General features: G+C 31.8%; 1 protein-coding gene across 1 annotated transcript in view; it reads right to left on the bottom strand.

Moving 5' to 3' along the window:
* LOC143081088 (E3 ubiquitin-protein ligase rnf213-alpha-like) overlaps positions 1–9,581 on the bottom strand; it is a 105,332-nt gene extending 95,751 nt beyond the window's left edge. The window contains exons 1-8 of the mRNA XM_076257324.1: positions 9,496–9,581; positions 6,855–7,041; positions 6,038–6,325; positions 4,471–4,754; positions 2,983–3,136; positions 2,269–2,489; positions 916–1,068; positions 134–295 (exon numbers count right to left, since the gene is read on the bottom strand). Coding sequence (XP_076113439.1) covers positions 134–295; positions 916–1,068; positions 2,269–2,489; positions 2,983–3,136; positions 4,471–4,754; positions 6,038–6,325; positions 6,855–6,867 — 1,275 coding nt within the window. The 5' untranslated portion in view covers positions 6,868–7,041; positions 9,496–9,581. The remainder of the gene's footprint in view (positions 1–133; positions 296–915; positions 1,069–2,268; positions 2,490–2,982; positions 3,137–4,470; positions 4,755–6,037; positions 6,326–6,854; positions 7,042–9,495) is intronic.
* Between the last annotated feature and the right edge of the window lie 12,095 nt (positions 9,582–21,676).

Raw genomic sequence — 21,676 nt, 5'->3', positions numbered from 1 at the left:
AATAAACAGGAATGAAATTAAGTGGAGTCCACTTATAATGCAATTAAGTTATAATCTTTAAATGATCTTAATGTTTCTCCTATTAAAATCATTTGCTTCATCTGACAAAGGTGTATGTATGTGTCAAACTTACCCACATAAATCTGTCCACATCATCTTTGCCTCTCTCAGCTTTGCCAGCGACTAACATAAGTCGTGATTTGAGGTCATGTAACTGATCATATCTGTAATGTTTCTTTTCACCCTCACTTCCTTCCTCTTTGGGAACAAACAACTCTATTACATCGGATAATTCCTAAAAATTAAAACCTGTATTAATCAAGATAAATCAAAGATCTTGGTAGCTATGATGGAAAAGATCACTATTATTTACCTCAGTATCTTCCAGAAAATAATTTGCACAAACATATGTTCATCCTTACAGAAAATAAAGTTCCATTTATTTTTTTAAAACAATGTAAATATGATTCTTCCAAAACAGTGTTTAGCTTATGCTGATGCTCCCAGAAACTGTGCATTAGTTAATAGAAAACTTTATCATTTTAAATACTAGTATGCTTAGAGAAACAAACAAACCTGTCCTTTTTTGTTGGATTTTACACCCTGAAAACCAAATTTATGCAACATTGACCATTGATAAAAAATCTCAAGGATCCCAATCATTTTTAATTTAATAATGACCTTGACCTTTGACATATTAACACCCAAATCAATAAACCTCTTTCCTTTTACTATATTCCATCTGTATGCAATAAATTCCAAACAAGCATGGGCTACTCACAAAGAAACTATTTGTTTCAAACATGCAGAAGCCTGCAAGGATAGAAAGAAAATATTACCAAACAATAAGATTCAGATTCTCTTCTTATTCATGTCAACTATTTCCTGGAACCAGCTAACTTTTGGAATACTCACTGGGCTTTTCAGAGTGCCTGTTTTCATCAAGTTCCCTATTTGGAAGATGCCCTTTCCATTAATAGCTTCTGTCTGAGCAAGGGAGGTAACCTCTACTGATCCATGAGATTTTTTCACTGATTGTAACCATTCAAGTTGTTGTGTGGTGCGAACCTGAAAAGTGAAAAGTTTATTACTTTAAAATAAAGATACTGTCACAGTGCAAGTGGTGTATCAGATTATTACAGATAAAATTAAATTTATAATATATGTCACTGTGGCAATTTAAAAAAAAAGCTGCAAAGTTTTGCTGTTTGAAAGGCACAATAAGTTCAATGGTGATGAATATTCCATTGTCTTAAAATAAGAGGCTGGAAAGAGCCTGTTACCTTTCACCCAATCTCAGACAATCATGTGAAGTAAAGTGTTTTAAAACTTGTCTTCAAAAAGTTAATTATGAATCCACAGTATTTGACTAAACTGGCTTGTGTGTTTTGATCCTCAGTGCTGTACAACTTTATACTTGTTTTGCCTTCCAAACTTTTATATCTGGGCGTCACTGGTAAATCTTACAAGTGTGGACGGCGTGTTTCTGGCGTATTGAATTTTAAACCTGATGCCTTTTGTTCATGTTTTTCTTTGTCTAATATGTTCTCCTATTTATTTGTATTGTAGTCCTGTAATATTATGTTGTCATTTTAATGTTATATTTAACATTGCCATTAAAGTGCGAAGTTTGGCATGCCACAAAACCAGGTTCAACCCACCATTTTTTTCTTTCAAAATGTCCTGTACAAAGTCAGGAATATGGCCATTGTTATATTATAGTTCGTTTCTGTGTGTTACATTTTAATGTTGTGTTTCCGTTGTGTCGTTTGTCTTCTCTTGTGTTTGAGTGTGAATTAACATTACTATAAGACGTGTCACGCTACTTTTCTATCCCAAATTTTGTGTATTTGGTTTTGATGTTTTATTTGTTATTCTCATCGGATTTTGTCTAATGCTGAGTCCGTTTCTGTGTATGTTACATTTTTATTTTCTTTGTTCTCCTCTTATATTTAATGCGTTTCCCTCAGTTTTAGTTTGTTACCCGGATTTTGTTTTTTGTCCATGGATTTATGAGTTTTGAACAGCGGTATACTACTGTTGCTTTTATTTACTAAATATCATTTTTGCACGTAACTGCAATCTTATTGATGTCCCTATCACTGAGGGCTTATCCAAGTTAGTAGTTAGTGTGCAACATAATAGAATTTGCATATTTCTGGAAGATATTAAATTCCTTTAACTCTGAATTCCCAAAAATGAATCCCAAAAATGTATACATGCATGCAGGCTCTATCATCATTATCCGAAGAGAATACCATAACATACCAGTTTTTCAGGAAGTTTACAGTTCGATTCAAGTTCCTTCCACACAACCTCACATTTTTCCAGGAACATCTTTGTATCACATTCTTTTTCCAAATTAAAGATGAGTGGTGCATATCCAGTGGTAGCTGAATGTAAACAATTGACCTTGGCAATCTCATAGGGTAATTCCCCAGCAGATATACTGGCCAAGTCTACAAATACTTTCAACTCCTTCAAACCAGCTATGAATAAAAAATTACAAATAGTTATTTCATAAGACTAAATGAAACATATCTAACCAAAATAATCGTTGAATCATGATAATCCAGTAGTTGCCTTTTGTTGCTGTTTATCATATTTGTTTTTCACTTAAGGCTTTTTACATTAATCAGGCCTTTTGTTTCTCATTTGAGTTGTTTAAAAATTGTCATTTTGTGGCCATTTATATATTGCTGTGCTGTATGGGTTTTGCTAGTTGTTGAAGCAGTACAGTTATCTACAGTAGCTAGCTTCTTCATCATTTGATCTCTGGTTGATAATAAGTTTAAAACATAAAATTCACTAAATTGGCTGCTTGCCAAAACAGTACAAAGATTTCAAGTTCTCTGTTTCGTGTTGTATCCATGTAAGGGCATTGCTGATACATCAATTTTTATAATGTTTTAACCTTGTTATTATCGACATACATGGGAATGTCATTATCAAACAACTAGTACAGGTAGTTACAACTGTTACCTGGCATAGATTCTGTTAGCCATTCAACAAGTGGTTTACATTTGATAAATGCCTTAAGACATTCTGCCCTTTCCTTAGTAACTTTCCCAAGTATGGAGCAAGTAGCTAATAGATTGTGATCCAGTTTCCTCATGCTAGTATCAGCACCACCAGTCTGTAATAATTGAAAATTAAAATAAATAAGAAAGTTTGAATTCAATAAGAAATTACACACTCTATTCTCAAAAGGTCAATTCTAATTTTGCGTATGAATGCATGGATTGGTTTTCACTAATGCATTGTGCTTTTCTATAAAATAAGTCCAAATGGTCACATGTCACCTTTTTTAGACACATAATTCTAACTTTGACCAGTCTTTGATCTTACTGGTAATTGCCACATGGTAACTCATTTACTTGTATTTTAGCAGTTATACCCCACTCGAAGCATACACACTACCATAAGACCACTGGATGGTTTCAATTTTAGAAGAATTATAAATAAATCTGATCCAAAGATAAATAAGACCAAATGTCATTTAAAAAGATATCTTATTATATATTGTTTCACTTGTAACTTTGTTTTTCATTTTGTGTTAAATAATAAAATGACTATCTTATAACATATAAGAACAAGAATGTGTCCATAGCACATGGATGCCCCACTCGCACTATCATTTTCTATTTTCAGTTGACCATAAAATTGGGATCAAAAATCTAATTTGGCATAATAATTAGAAATATCATATCATAGCGAACATGTGTAATAAGTTTCAAGTTGATTGGACTGGACTTCAACTTCATCAAAAACTACCTTGACCAAAAACTTTAACCTCAAGCAGGACAGATAGACGGATGAAGGAATGATTAACGGACAGACGAATGGACAGACTAACAGACAGTTGCATAGATCAGAATATATGATACCCCTCTAATATTGTAGGAGGGGCATAAAAAAGTACAAGTTTTATAATCTTTGGTTTGATCTGGCCTGGAATCAAATAAACATCCCTAATTCAAAGTGAATATGCTACCTCAAGTTCACAAAGGCATTTCTCTACATGACTAAAAAATGTGTTTTTACAGCAAAAAGGCAAATTTAATCAGACACTAGGTCCTGACTGTTGTCTCATTGGCAATCATACCACATCTTCTTTTTCATATGTAGGATCATTAAAGATATTTAAACTAAACTTACCAATCCAATAATATCCTGAATCTGAGTAAAATTCCCTTTCAGTTCATATACATTCACTACCTCCATAATAGCTTCTGCTCCGTACAAACAGCTTTTCAAATCCCTGTGATTATCTATCTGAAACAGCCTGTCTTTGATCCAATTTGTATTTTCTCCATTTTCAAAGCTTTCAATATACAAAAATTCTTTTCTCAAACTGTTGGTATTTCCTGCAATTTCTTTGAACCATTTTTCAAAATCTGAGAATAACATGTCACCTGTTTTCAACTGGTTGCACAAACTTGTCCATAATTCAAAGGCTGGTTGCCAAACCTTTTCAAAGATTTGATTCACTGGTAGGAGTTTTCCAGTCTTCTTTTCTAATTCTATTCCCTTCTTTTCCCAAATTTTCAAGAAAAGATATCCGATACAGCAAGTAAGAATTTTAGGAATAATTTCCAATTCTTCAGAACTTAGTTCAAACACAATTACTGCAGGCTTATAATGTTCAACACCTTTCAAATGTTCTAAATTCCTAGTCTGAACAAGTGTATTGAGAATAACCATATCTGTATTGCTGAATTCTTTGAGTTTGGTTTCCAACAGGCCAACATCAGCTGTGGTAATCATAATAACATAATGAGTTCATAAAAAATATTTACCTACTTGCAAAACTAAATGAACAAAGCTTATGTTAAAGGGGCACTAGCTACGAGATATATAAAAAATCTAAAGTTAGATTTTTTTCTGTTCAATCAATAATGAAAGTGAAATAGTGAAATAACAATTCGCTTTTTGCAGCCAAAAAGGTTCAATTTTGTCAAATAATGCTAAGAAACATTGATAATTAGTTATTCACTTGCAAGTGAATGATTCACTTGCAAGTGAATGAGTCGACCTCTTTAAATCTGTATACATGTGAACTTCAATTTAACCCCTAGCTAGAGATTGACAACGCATGCATTGTACGTGTACTGGTTATTTAAAGAAAAAGAATGTCAACAATGAAAGTGAAACTAAGGTAAATCATTTGATTACTAACTCGATGCACATAAAATCATTCTTATACGGTTAAAAACAATGAGAAACATCTTTTTTTAATCTATAAAATAAAATCAAACAGACCTATAAAAATCCAATTGCACATGTTGGTTTAATCTATTCATATCTTTATTTATGTAAACATCGCTTATATGGTCATCTGAGGTCAAATCTATAGTTAATTAGATGGCGTCTGGACTAAAATACACACGAAACGAACCTATATAGTATCTACCCCATGCTCTGTAAACTGTTTATTTTAGACTTTTGATAGTCTGGATAAATGTTTTACATTGTTATAAATCAAACATGAGAATTTGAGTCAAATCGATGACCATGAATTTGACAGCTAGTGCCCCTTTAATGTAGAAGTCAAAAGATATAATTTGTTGTTACATCTTTGTCAATTTAGTATGGAAGATATTTGGTAGCATAAATTCCCAATTTGTTCTGACGCTTGGTGTTTAAATGTTTGACCAGTAGTATGGACACTTGATTATCATTTAAGACTATATGCTGACATCTAAATATGCTATGATTTTAGGGGATAGTATCTTACTGTGACTCTATAGGAATTATTTACAATTTAAAGGCTGTCTCATTGATATTTACCCCTTGTCAATGTTTTATAATTTTCACTACTAGTACTACTCTTCTAGGTCAGTAAGGTTTCAGAGGTTAAATTACAATTTGCTGTGAATAAGCCAACTTGTACATTAAAAATCCTTCATTTCATTAAACTTTTTTAACAGCTACATATATATATATATATCAATACAAATGATATATGCAAAGTTTCCATGGGATAGACTTTTCAAAAGTGAAATTAGCAAATACTGTATAGAATATAGCAACAAACCTCTGCAATGCTTGCTGTAGTAAACAAATTCTTGGACAGTCTGAAAGGTTGTCTTGAAAGTCTCATACTCTTTTATTCTCAGATTCATAATCGCCAATATGCTATCTGTATCATCAACTTTTAAGGCAATAAGTAATTTCTGAAAACTATTCCATTTATTTGACAAGTTCATCAAATCTTTAATTACAATATTTCCTTTGAACAAGTGTTGAATAAAATCGAGTATAATTGCTTTAAACTTCTCCAGCAAACCTTGACAATAATCACTCAACACATTTGGACTGTCACCTGAAAATTATGTGATTAAAATCAGTGAAAAACTAAAATGTATCCATGTAAAAAAAAAAAAAAAATCTGAAAGTACATGTACTGACATCATTGCCATCAACAAAGTATGGATATTTTGAGACAAGAAAGAAATTCATTTGCAAAACTTTTCATCTTAAGATAGAAACTATGTGATTTGTCTTATATGTAATAAAAACCAATGTTGTTACAAGTACAGAATATTTTTGCTCAATTAATCTGAAAAATTACCCATATAAGGAAAGATCAATTAGATTTTCAATTTCATAAAGGAGTTATGGGTTAGGTCCCTTCTTTGCCCAACTATGAAGTCACTATTTCCAAATAAGATGTCTCAAGTTGATAAATAAATGTGTGAGAAAGTTAAATAGAAGTTATTGTAAAAAAATTCTAATAAAACATTATCATTTACACCTAAAAATTTTACTTATATTTCCAGACAATAAAAACCCATAATGAGTTTAGAGTGTAAAGAATAGAATTTCATTGAGCTGCTGACCTATATACTTACAGTATAACTCCATATATGTTGGAAAAGGTCCCCATGTAATGGCATGATCCACTGCTTCATGGAAGTTTTCTAACTTTTTTACATCCCAGCTTGTTTCAAACACATTTGATAGAAGCTCTCCCAACCGTAAGTTACATCTTTCATCTTGAATGTTTTTAAACTTAAAATGACTACACCTGCCTACTGCCTGAAATAATATATACGAGATGACAATCCAGCCGTTTTGGTATTTTAAAATGAAATTAATAAACATAAAGTTATAGTACATAGTACACTGATGCCCCACTCACACTATCATTTTCCATGTTCAGTGAAATTGTGGTCAAAAATCTAATTTGGCATTAAAATGAGAAAGATAATATCACAGGAAACATGTGTACCAAGTTTCATAAGGATTGAACTTCAACTTCATAAATAAACAGCTGTGCCATGAGCTTGATACGAAAGTCTCTTTTTCAAAGAATAAAGTTTAATAACTTCTCAACGTGATCAGAAATTCATGAAAAACTAAAGGGAGGTTATCTTTATAGATATAAACCAGTCACCAAAGTTTCATGATAACTGGTCAAAGCATTGTCCGAAAACTGGAAAATCACCCCTTTTTTATGAATATAATCACATAACTAGAAACATAAAATTTATAAATTTATATAAATCAAAAGCTCATGTCAATAAATTTAAACAATGCATCAAAAATTCTTGCAAATTGGTGAAAGCGTTTTTGACTTATTGTCTGAAAAATAGAAATCACCCTTTTTTAATGAAAAATCCCCAAAACTTGGAAACTTAAAATCTGGAATCCACACCAAACAACATCAACTTAACATAACTGTCATACAAGATGAATATTTTGACATGTGGGTAATGTTGGAACAACCTGTCATTTTCCTTTTTGAAAGTGTCTGTATCAATTCATGACTTTAGCAGCCAATCCTTTATGGTTCCATGAAAAAAGTATAGATTATTATAACATGCCCTTTTCCATATTGGCCCTGGTATCATCCTGAGACTTCCATATCTGCCCTAGACTTCAGTTGAGTATGGAAAAGACATGTTATAATATATTTATCACATATTTCAATTCGTCAGAAAAGAGAAAAAACGTCAATTATGACTCTCTGATTAACTACAAAAGGTAAAATCTAAACAGATTTATCACATTTACCATAACTTTTTTTTCATGTACTGCATTGAAATTAATTGTAACATACCCCTTTTTTTCAATATGGTACTACACAAAAACAATAATTTGGCATAACTGAGGCTTAATCAATAAGCAGGTGCTCCGCAGGGCGCAGCTTTATACGACCCTAGTGGTCGAACCCTGAACAGTTGGGGCAAATTTGGTCACAATATTCAAGCTTGATACTGTCTGAATTTTGATTGTGATCAAATTTTTGACATAATATAAGTTTTTGCCACAAAATTAATGTGGTTCAAGATCTAACACATCTATTGCACGATACTGTGCAATTGAATATTTCTTATTGAAACTTTTCAAAATTTGAAATTTGAAAAATGTTGAAAAAAAAAAAAAAATCCCTTAAAAAAATGGTAAACTGAAATCCCCCCCCCCCCAATTTATTGAAACCCCCCTTGGAGCAATAACCCTTAAACTCAATCCCATGTTTTCCTTTGTAATATTGAACCTTGTAGTACGATTTCAGAGAGATCCATACACTTAAACACAAGTTATTGTCATGATTGTTTGGAAACTAGAAACATGCTTCTTTTTGGCCCTTTTTTGGCCCTTAATTCCTACATATTTTGGGCAATTAACCCAAAACTTAATCCCAGCCTCCCCTTTGTTATATGGTACATTGTGGTACAATTTCAGAGAGATCCATGCAATTACACACAAGGTATTGTCTAGAAAATAGAAAAATGCTTGTTTTAATGGCCCCTTTTTGGCCCTTAATTCCTAAACTTTGGCCCCATAACCCTTTAAAGGAATCCAAACCTTCTACTTGTGATTTTAAACATTGCAGTATACTTTCAGAGCAATTGAAATACTGGTTAACAAGTTATTATCCTGAAACTAGAAAAATGCTTGTTTTGGCCCCTTTTGGGCCCCTAATTCCTATACGGTTCGGACCATCATCCCCAAAATAAATCCCAACCTTCCTTTTGTGGTATTGAACCTTCTGAAAAAATTTCATCAAGATCTATTTACTTAAACTAATTATTATTATAATTATTATCCGGAAACCAAAGTGTCTTCGGACGACGACGACGCAGACAATGCTGACGACGCAGATGACACAGACGACGACATCATACCATTATACGAACCCAAATTTTTTTTGGGGTCGTATTAAAATTAGTTGCACATTGTTAATAGTAGCTATTGTAGCAAAATTTTCATAATTTTCAGTACTAACAATGTCATTGTTAGTCATTGTCGTTAAAGGAAGCAATAAAATCAAGTCATTTGGAATCAGGGCACAATAACGGTTTTGCTCCACGGCAGTTTTGAGGTTATTACATTACATATGTAAAACCAAATGTATTGGTAACAAATATGTGATGAACCAAAATATTGAAGTGGTTCCATTAAATAAACCAATATACCCAAACCAGCAAGTCTTTATTGAAGATAAAACATTTTTTTAAATCTAAATTCTACTGTGAGCATACATACATTTAAAGCAACTTTAAGGAGAATTTCTTGCACTACTCCTTCAAATGAGTCAGTGTGTAAACAGTAAATTTCAATCAGTTCTTCTTCTGATCCCTGAAATAATACATAATATAAACTTTTATATGCAGGAGCTTGATAATATTGGAACAGAGGCAGTTCAGAGGGGGGAGCTCAGGGGGTTATAGAAACACCTTTTTTTTTTTGACAATCAATGCATTTAATGGGGACGTTTAGTTGGAACCCACCCCCTTCAAAAATGGCTTGATTAGCTCCAGTGATTTTTTTCATTAACTTAAGGTTAAAAGTATGAAAATTTGGTGAGAAGTTGTATTTTTCTATTATGTGAATCTGATTAAAATGTCAGTTAAAAATCCAAACATGAAGGTTTTTGTGGCATACGACAAGGCTCTCTAAGAATTGAACTATATGGACTTTGAGGCTAATAATACTCCACAAGTCAACTCCCATCATTTACAATTTACACATTTACACACAAAACAGATGTATGTTGAGGCAAACTTATAAAATGTGAATTGGGTGCTTACATTTATATGTACTGTAACCTTACTTATTTCTTTTTTAGTAGATTTCTTTAGATCTGAAGGTTTAACACATTCAACAATTATAAAAAGTGATAGTTTAAATAATTACCTTCTTTTGAAGGATACTCCGTAAACTATCTGCTAGTTCTTTTATATAAGAGTCTTTTATCCTGCCGTTTGGAATTTTCAAAGATAAGGCTGCATTCCATTTCTGAAAAATACATTTTGAAGAGTTTTGAGATTTGTTATCATTATAAATAAGAAGATGTGGTATGAGCCAATTAGACAACTCTCCCTCCAAGTCACAATGTATAAAAAGTTAACAATTATAGGTCACAGATATCACACCTTTATCAAATCATCCAATTTCATCATAAACTAAAGTGAAGATCAAATTCATGATTTGAGATTCACACCAAATTTTTAATATGAATTTGTGGGTTTTTAATTTTATTTTGTAATTTCATACAACAGACAAAGTAAATCTCTTTTGCATATTTAATCAAATAAAATATATTTTAACTAAACAATGTGTTCTTATCATTATTTATTACCTTCATATATTCTAGTTCTTTGTATGTAAATTTTTCTCCTGCTAACCATGCAACTATTTTTAGTCTAAATTCATGAAATTTTGTTAAATGTTCATCCTTGGTCATACCGAGTTCTTTATATTCATTTCTGTTTGGATCAAGCTTTTCCTGGATTTTATGAAATCTATCAACAGCTGTCAAAAACACCTCTGCTGCTAACAGATGAACTTCTTGATTTCCACTTTGATGGTATTTTAAACTTTCTGCAAGAAGGTCAGCTGCAATCTTATACATCCTAAACCACTTAATCAAACAATTTGAGGACCTGTAATGAAAGGGAAAAATTATCATAACTTTTAAAAACAAAATAGAGAAACAAGAGTGCACACACTAAATGTCTTGCCTTCTTTATTAATCATAGATTTCATGTTGATAGTCCTAAATATAAAGCTTAATTACAACTGTCACATAAACTTAACATTAACCAAGAAAACTAAACATTGACCAATGAACCATGAAAATGAGGTCAAGTTCAGATAAACCATGCCAAGCAGGCATGTACTGTGAGCTAATAATTCTTCCATATACAACAAATATAGTTGACCTATTGCTCATAGTTTAAGAAAAACAGATCAAAACACAAAATCGTAACACTGAGCAATGTACCGTGAAAATGAGGTCAAGGTCAAATAAAACCTGCACGACTGATATATAGATCATAAAATATTTCCATACACCAAATTTAGTTGACCTATTGCATATAGTATTAGAAAAAAAGACCAAAACTCAATAACTTAACTTTGACCACTGAACAATGAGAGGTTAAGGTCAGATGACACCTACCAGTTGGACATGTACACCTAACAGTCCTTCCATACACCGAATATACTAGACCTATTGCTTATAGTATCTGAGATATGGACTTGACCTTCAAAACTTAATCTTGTTCACTGATCCATGAAATGAGGTTGAGGTCAAGTGAAAACTGTCTGACGGGCGTGAGGACCTTGCAAGGTATGCACATACCAAATATAGTTATCCTATTACTTATAATAAGAGAGAATTTAACATTACAAAAAATCTTTTTTTTCAAGTTCTCTATGAATCATGAAATGAGGTCAAGGACATTGGACATGTGACTGACAGAAACTTTGTAACATGAGGCGTCCATATACAAAGTATAAAGCATCCAGGTCTTCCACCTTCTTAAATATAAAGCTTTTTAAGAAGTTAACTAATGCCGCTGTCGCCTTAGCTCCACATCACTATTCCTATGTCGAGCTTTCTGCGACAAAAGTCGCTTAAAAAAATGTTCTTCTTAAAGGTTTTATATTATATCACAAATTCTTATTGTTTTTCATTTAGTCCTCTCTGTCAAAAAGAGTTTAATTTCATGCAATCTTTGCTTTGCCGAGTGCAGCTGTATACGACCGCAGATGTCCAACCCTGAAAAGTTGGACCAAAATGGACACAATATTTACGCTTGACACAGGTCTGAATTTGTATTGTAATTGAGTATTTGACACATAAGAGGTTTCTGAACCAGAATAACTGTAGTTAAAGAACTTAAAATTGATTATATGATTTGAATTTATATTCAATTTTTTGCTTTTGTGCAATACACTATGCTGTTGCAAATTGAGCCCCTCACCACCTCCTCATGATGCCACATTATATATATAAGAAAGAACACATCTCTTTGCAAGGTCGTTCAAAAAGAATGTTTATATTGTCTGCATATCATCTAAAAATCATTCAAAAGATTCCACCACCAAACCTTGTGCAATACGTCATATTTATCCACCATCAATATTTAAATTTGAAATTCGAAAATCTATCTGTCCTTAGTGGATAAATATTGTATTACACTGAATGCAATGATTGCATTCAGTGTAATCTTGACTAGCTTATATATATATCAATTCTACGATTATCATAGAATTGATATATATAAGCTAGTCAAGATTTTAGAATTAAGCCAAACTGTCATGACCTAAAATAACCCCCTTCAAAGACATCATGGATACAAGCCACTTACATATCTGGACTATCATCATAACACTGCTTTGCCACATGCTGAATTATCTTCTTAATAAATCCCTACAAACAGAAATTCAAAACTCTATAATCACTCATCAGGTTTCAAACAGGACAGCAGTGTGAATATATATGTAACACTCCCAAACGTGTCCTGTCCCCCAAACGTGTCCGATTCTCCCAAACGTGTCCGATTCCCCCAAACGTGTCTATTCTCCCTAAACATGTCCGTAATATCCAATATTCCCCAAACGTGTCTGATTTTATAACCCCCAAACGTGTCAGATAATTGTTATTCTCCAAAACGTGCCCACTATTTAACGTCAGGACATCTCACGTCTTTTAGCGCTAATACATGAATAAAATCAATAACGTTTACGGCAATTCTATAATTGGGGACACAGTTGATAAAATGATCATTTATTAGTATTAGTTGGTTCAATGCCGGTTGTTATTGCAAATTTAATCTGTAACATATAAATCGACTTTTGACTGAAATTGCTTATAGTCCAGTTGCAAGTATTATGCTCGTTTAGAGCGCACAAACATGTACAAACAATTCTAGTTCAGTTGGATTAAGCGTTTACCATAGGATAACACCAAATTAAATTCAAATATAATATATTCAGGTTAAACTATGCCTATACATATTGTTTAAAGATGTCAGTCTTATTTACAAAGCTTGTATTAACAATTACACAAACAAAGCAAGCAAGCCAAACAAAGTTTTATTTTGCAAGCATTAGGAAATCAGCTGTAATCCGTGAATACTGCACGGTAGGATTTTAAATGAATATTCAAATCATAAACTGGTTATCAGGTATTTTAATAAATTTTAGATTTCCAGCATCACTACTAAAGTGAAGACATACAAACAAGAGTCATAAGTCCAGTGCCAAATATTTCATGCATTATTTGAACGATATCATATTAACAATAAATACTATACATAAGTTTTATTATCAAACCGGAATGGGCCTAAATTTGTTTACAATTATTTGGGATAAACCTTAGTTAAACTTTAAAATCTAAAGAGCCAGTAAAGACCGATTTTTTTAAAAACTTCACAAAGAAACTATTTGATTCTCTCAAAAAAATGGAAAAAAAGCTCTAAAAATTATAAACTGGTAGTAAGGGTTTTTATTATGAACTTATTATGAACTTTTAGTTTCGAGCATCACTTAAATACACGCAAACAAGAGACATTACGTCCAGTGGCAAATATTTCATGCATGGACAGGACGACAACATACTTTGGATAAGTTATATAATGAGATGCAGAAGAATATTTGTCGGAACTCTTGGATTGTACCTTAATTATTCCAGGAATTTGGGATTAGGCCTAAATGAATTGTGTACAGTTATAAGAATTTACACTTTACGGTTTTTAGGTATCTACACTAATCGTAACTCGGAATTTAATTATATTTTTTTTTGAGTGGAAAAGGACAGTTTTATTTTTACGGAATATCAGTGTTACAATCTTTTAGTTCACTTTATATTATAGGACAAGTTTGGGGGATTGGGCACGTTTGGGTGTTTATTAAAAAATGGACACCATTAGGCGTTTAAATAATACAAATGACACGCTTTGACGCCCTTTTTACAACTAGACATGTTTTGCAGTTCAGTGACGTCGATATGGACACGTTTGGGAGTATCAGACACAGACGGGGGGAAGGACACGTTTCTGAGTGTTACATATATTTTTTTTCATTTCATCAATTGATATACCCACTAAAGACCTTTCATACCTCTGAAAACAAAGAGCTATCATAAAACCTGAACAAAAAAGTTTAATCTCATTAAAAAATATCCAAGGTAATTTCACTTACCAGCTAGAAATGATTTATAAATATAAAGAAACTTTAAAAAACTAGCATTTTGCCTGCATTACTCCCAATGTTCTATTTCCTATACCGTAATGGTGTCCATATAAAAAATAAGGAAATTTTGCAGTTGATGGATTCCTTATAAAACAGATATCATTTAAAAAATTATACCATCAGGAAAAAGATAATTATCTTTATTGGAATTATCATAAAATTTTCCAGTTTATGTTATATTCAAAACTTTCTCATATGGTCTGAGACCACAATTATTTCATAGTGCATTTCTTTTAGAACATAAATAAAAATAAAAAAAATCCCACCTGCGATTTCTCAAAGAAATTTTTACAGTGTCTTGTACTACTTTTGGGACAAATTATATCAAAATTATAGAAAACTTCATCGACTCTAACTCAAAATATGGACAATTTTATGTTTGGGGCGTCTTGAAATCTTTTGACAGGTTCCGAAGTGCTAATTTTTAACCTTTTTCAGCTGGACCAAATTAATACTTTCTTTTAAAATTCTGGACCCAAATTTTTTACAGTGTAATTTCACCCCCCCCCCCCCTTCTTGCAATTTGAAACATTAAACATGGAGAAATAAATTTGGAAGGGGTATAAAAATTAATGGCAAGTAGCCCACTGTCAACACTAGGGACTATATTCGTGAACAACGAAAATCAAGGGACGACAATTGTGGTCTTGGAACTATGCTTACAAGATCTGCATCTTTTTTCAAGTAATAAATAGATGATGCCAGTGATATTTCAGGAGAAATGTAATGAGTTGTGACAACACTGTGTATCTGCTCCAGCTTCAATGATGCCAATAATGTCCTTGGAAGTAGATAATCAACTTCAAAGTAGGGTTTCAGTTTCTCTAATATCTCATCCTTTGGCCTGCAAAAACACAATATTTCTCAATTCTAACACCTTAAAAACATCGTAAATTGTAGGTTGCACTTTTGTAAATACAGCTGTATCTCAAAAATTTTGGGGAGATATATAATATTTATAGATTATCGTTGATCATCTCAATGAGAAAAGCAATCAAGTTGAGATGACCAATGAAAATCTGTTTATGGCTATTTTACCTATGACGACCTTGTCAATTTCAGGTCAATTTCATTAGTAACTCTATGTGCGTCCTTAGTTTCTGGCAATAATTTTCCATCTCAAGCAAGTAGCATGATATGAAAAATAAACAACTGCGCCATGAGCACATGATATAACCGTCATCTTGTGTGCAATAATCATAAATAGTTTCTGAGATACAGCATGACATGTGAAAAACCATCCTTTTTAACAAAAAACTCAATATTTCTAAAATAAATTTTGAATCATCACCAAAAAGTATACAGATAAATATAACTAAGAAGTGTGTGAAGTTTTAAACAATAATCATAAATTGTTTCTGAGATACAGTGTGACATGTGAACCAAAAAACTCAATATTTCTACAATAAAATTTTTAATCAAAACCAAAAAGTGTACCGATTTTTAGGATAATACAACTTATAAGTGTGTAAGGTTTTAAGCAATAATCATAAATCGTGTTTGAGATATGGCGCGACATGTAAAAACCCCATCCCCCTTTTTTACAACTTTTTTACAAAATACTCAATAAGGCCAACTAAAATTAATTAGTAGATTTTCATCCAAATTTTTGAAAAAAATGGGGCGGGTGGGAGGATTTTATTTTTTATTTTTTATTTCTTATGAAACCCTCTTGTGACGTGTTCTTCATATACCCAAGTGTAATAATAAGCTTATATCATGTATATACATGTATTTATAAGGAATCGTACATAATTTTTCAAATCTTAAATAAAAATCTAGTGTTGACAATCACTCACGGTTCTACATGTAATTGCTGCTTTAGCAACCTATTTTTAGTAAACGGCATAAACATACGAGAAATGCTCTCTTCAGTTGGACTTCCTTCACCAAATTTATGTTTTTTTGTCTCCATAAAATGGAACAAATATGCATTGGTATGCAACACAAGAATTATGAGTACAGAATAAAATGAAAACTCAAACAGTTTTGAAAATAATAGGGTTGGTGCTTTTATGATTCTTCTTATAGCCTGATGCAAATATAATTAATATGTAAAACATGAACTAAACAAAAAAGAAGTTGTTTAATGACTCTATTGAGGGTATTGGGACAGAAAGTGTTTGCTTTTTGTAAACAAAAAAACAATAGCCATGGGTAAATCTAAGTGTATGTTTGCTGACTTTTTGAACTCAATATACTGTCATAAATCTAACAAGTTCGTGCTTGTGTCAATTGGTTTAATCCAGTTATATTTGTACTAATGTGTTCCACGATTCTTGCTCTTTCGATATAATTCATAGTCAAAAATTCCTGACACAAAGTCATTTTATCAATAAAATAATCAACGGTTCTAATCACAGAAATGTGTGTCATGCCGCAATTTGCGTTCTTGGACACAGCATATTACTTGAATCCCGAGTATTCCATGCCCTTCTCGTAATCAATCTCTATTCTCGGTAGATGATTTGTCACCATAGAGCTGCAGAATCATTTTAAATTACTCGGAAGAAATACGAAAACCGAAATTTGAAACAGGAAGTTTTGCATGAAACGAAATGTTTGACGTTTACCGGAAACGGAAATGAACAAAATCCGGAAATCGTAAATTTTTAAAAATAAAAAAAATCGGGGCGGGGCGATTTCAGAGGGGCGGGCGGGGATGAAAATCTATCAATTAATTTTAATTGGCCTAACTCAAAAATAGATTTATGAATCATCACCAAAAATAATACAGATCTCTAGATTAATATAACTAAGAAGTGTGTAAAGTTTTAAGCAATAATCATAAATTGTTTCTGAGATATAGCGCGACATGTGAAAAATAAAACCACCCCTATTTTAGTTACAAAGTCCCGTACCTCAAAAAGTTTGAATCTTATTTTCACCAAAAAGTATACAGATTGTTTGATAATTATAAGGAACAACTGTATTAAGTTTCATGAAATTTTGACGAGTCGTTCTCAAGTTACGGTGCGACATGTTTACGCTGGACATTTGTATACCATAATATAATTATCACAAAAAAAGATCCCTCAATGAAAAAATGCACAAAATAGCGATAATCATAGATAATTCAATTTGTTGTCATTCTCATCCTATGGGAACAATATCTGTGGTTTCATGTTTTAGTAGACTTTTACAGGAACTTTTCAATAAAAGTGGTGCAGTAAACCAAGTTTTACCTACCAGTTTTAGTTTTTAATGTGTTGAGAATCATATGATTATTAATCATGAGCAGTGAGTGACAACTCTCAATCAACCTTGAACTGATGACACTATATATAGCTACATTTAAGATGTTTACCTGTCCCAAAATGTTTTCCCTTTAAAATATTCATGATCACCATTAAAGTCACTAACACCCCACCAAAATGGTGTTGATTCAGCATGGTCTACTTTTGGTGGTGCACTTTCAAATGGAAAACTATACTTGAACATTGAATGAATAGCAGGAACACAGAACATCCAGCTTGGATCTGATGTAATAAATGCTATGCCCCTTGCAAATTTCAATACTGAATCAGCAACTTTTCTGTAAACAAAATATCAAATAAACAACTTTTTACTAAACTAGAAAAAAATTAATGTCCTAATTTTTTTACCAATTAATATTAGTGAAAGTAAAATCAACCATAGCCATGCACCCATGGCTAACCCTCTTTAGTTGGGTTATTTTTCCAGATTCAAATAATTCCTTGTTTTACGTGAAACTGCTATATATCCAACCAATTTTTTTACGAGAAAGTGATTGGTTTCAAGTTTTTTGAAATTTATATATTTTTTCACAGGGTCAATTAAGTAAATATTTTGTCAAAATTTTAAGAAAATTAAACAAGCCAAATTAATTTTAGCCAAGGTGTTCAACCACCTTAAGATGTCTGTTGACATTACCAAGCATTCTAACGTCACTTAAAGGGCAAATTTTGTTATATATGACACCATCCCTTACAGTATCTTTATATATATACACATAAAGTCATAAGAACTGAACATTTAGTAAAAGGATGCCAGCTGAAAATTAAACTATCATCAAAATAAACATCTACTGTGAAAGTACTTTAATTCGTGGGTATCAATTTTCGTGGTTTGAGCAATATTTACATGTTGGTTGGTTTTCAAATTCGTGGATTTTAGTTTTAAAAAAAACAAAATTGAAAAATTAGCCTTTAGAAATGAAGGTTACAAATAGTTTGGATTGAGGAAATTGCAAAGTTGACATTGACCCGTGTAAATCATAGTGATAACACTAATTAACCCATGATAAAGTGATCAACAGATTAAAGACCATCAAAGGTGTTAATTAGGCCATAACCATGTCATATAAAGAAAACAGTAACAGAAATAAATGCTATAAACATATCTTGAATTGTCAAATAATTCTTATCAAAATCAAGCCCAGCATAAAATTATAATTTTCCATATGTATGAGAACTATGAGGATATAAAATGAACACTTTATCATACTAGCATATCAATACCGGAAATCTGACTTTCATCGATCAAAAATATTTTTAAGAGAAATAAAAGATCAAAAGTTGTACAGTTTAGGTTATTAAAGATTCAATGGGTATAATCCTGCATGCGGTTGTAGTTCTGTGACTGCTATTAAAGTATTCTCAGATTTGGTGTTATTCAAGATATTATCTCGATCATATCAGTAGTCAAACTAGTCCAAATAATTATGATGTCTGGCAAGGCTATAGCCTTGCTACGACGGCGTCCCAGAAAAAAAATTAAAATAGCCTTGCCAGACGTCATAATTATTTGGACTATAGTCAAACCTACCAATGGGGATCTTTCCATGTCTTGATTTGGACAATGATTGTTTTATTTCGTTGGACACTTAAATTCGTGGATAACATCATCCACGAAAATTGGTTTCACACGAATAAAAGTACTTTCACAGTAATACATGCATAAAAGGACAACTTTTTTATATTTAAAAAGTATTTCGTAAATAAAAAAAACAAAACAAACAACATGCATAATTTCTAGATGACATGTTTTTCTGCGGTAAAAAACATAGAATGAACTGGCTAAAAGAGGAACCATATTCTCATTACACATAAGATAACCAAGTTTTAAAATATCTCATAAATACTCAAAATCAACATTTAAAAGACAGGCTTTGGCATTCATGTCTGATATCAGAGTAATAACAACATTTAAAAAGAAAGTGTTTTTCATCTTCAATTTTGCTACTTTCACAAAAAATACATAAAACGGTCTTATAGAGGTTTTTGTGGTCTAGCATATTGACCTGTTTCAACTTTAAGTTGTAATGAACCAGCTCCGAAAAGTGACAAAATATGTCGGTGGCATCTATTAATGAAAATCCCTTACATAAGGCTCTGTACCAATACAAGTTTTAAACAATCTATAATTTAATTTATTACCATTGACATTATTTTTATCATTCCATATTTCATGATGACAAGATGTAATATGCATGCGTAAATGTGTTGTCAACACATTTAAACACTTAATTGTAAAATGCAAAATGATTGTATGCTAAATATTGAAAGAGCAAAACTATTATAAGGTATATATTCAAACACTTTAAGAGTTACTAGAATTAAAAATATTCAATGATTTTGTCATTTGAGAAAAGATGAATCTGGAAACACTTGTAAATTAGTATAAGCTTTAAACTAATCTGTTTTTATTTCCTCTTCAAAATCGAAAAAAAAACATTAATGATTCCTGAGAAATTTACTGTTTTATAATAAGTAATTAATATCATTTAAATTAAAACTGTTGAATTCCATAAATAGTTCTTGAATATTTGAAGAAATAAACTGTTATCACAGAGATATGTCGTGTTTTTTTATAATTTTGATTAATATGCAAACGTTGACATTAAAATAGCAATACTTAACATGTTATATAAGTTAGGCAAATATTCAAAGTCAACGAACCATGACTGAGTTACAGGGCTAAACAATCTCCATGTAAATGAGATGTGCCAATCCTAATACAACTGCATACCAAATATCATTGACTTATTATAAGTTGTTCCCTTTAAACAAACCTAAACACAACCATTTACTTGCAAACTATGTAGAAGTTACAAAGTCAATGAACCATGAAGAGGGTGGGAGCTATAAAATCTCCATGAAAACGATACTTAAAAATTCCAATAAATTTGCATACCAAATATCATTGAATTAACATTAGCAGTTCATCTTAAACTGATCGCAATCACAAATTAATACATTTAAACTAAGCAAGTTTTAAGTCGATAGACCATGAATGAGGGGACGTGGCCAAATATTCTCCATGGAAATGAATGTGTCAATTTTTATACAACTGAATACCAATTAAAATTGGCCTACCACTAATGATTCCCCTTTAACTGACCTAATCACAAACTAATACATGTTAACTTAAGCAAAATTTTCAATAGTCAATAGACCAAGACTAAGGCATTTGTAAGGGGGCGGTGTCGAAAAATCTCCATGAAAATGAGACATGCCAATGCTTATAAAACTGCATACCAAATATCATTGACCTACCACAAGTGGTTCCCCATAAATTTACCTTATCAAAAACTGATACATGTAAAAGACCTAATCACAAACTAATACATTGTTGACACAGCCACTGCAGTCACTGCTGTCAAAAACAGCATACCTATGTCTCGCTTTTTTACTCTGTTAAGCGAAACAAAACAATTAGAAACTTCATGAAGTTGATGCAAGGAAACATCAATACAAGTTTGTTTATGCTGTGAATTTCTATAAATGATTTCAACAGTTTGAAACACTCAAGTTATCTCAAAAAACATTTCTAGAACAGAACAGCATTGAATTATGTCATAATTGGGGAAAAAACATGGAACAAATGGCATCAGTTCAAAGCTAGACCTCTAAGTGATCATAAGGCTTATCATGTTTTTCAAAATATGATAAAAGAATCAACCCTAAAAGCCCTTTACACCAACTGACAAAAATTTCCTTCAAGTATTTTGCCTGCTTCAAGCTATTTCATACTTATTTTGTCTATTTCCAGCATGCAATATATTTAAAATTAACACTACATTAAATTATACATTACTTTAACTGGTTAGGCAGAAAACTTTGCAAATCTTCAACATCTTGAGAAACTTTGTTTTCAAAATCTGGTCTTGGCAACAAAGCTTCACATAACATTCTTCTTTCTTTGGTTTCTAATTTGATTC

The sequence above is a fragment of the Mytilus galloprovincialis genome, chromosome 6 (assembly GCF_965363235.1).
Source record: "Mytilus galloprovincialis chromosome 6, xbMytGall1.hap1.1, whole genome shotgun sequence".
Lineage (NCBI taxonomy): Eukaryota > Metazoa > Mollusca > Bivalvia > Mytilida > Mytilidae > Mytilus > Mytilus galloprovincialis.
Note: the sequence above shows the minus strand (reverse complement) of the source record. Positions and strands in the feature narration are given on the sequence as shown.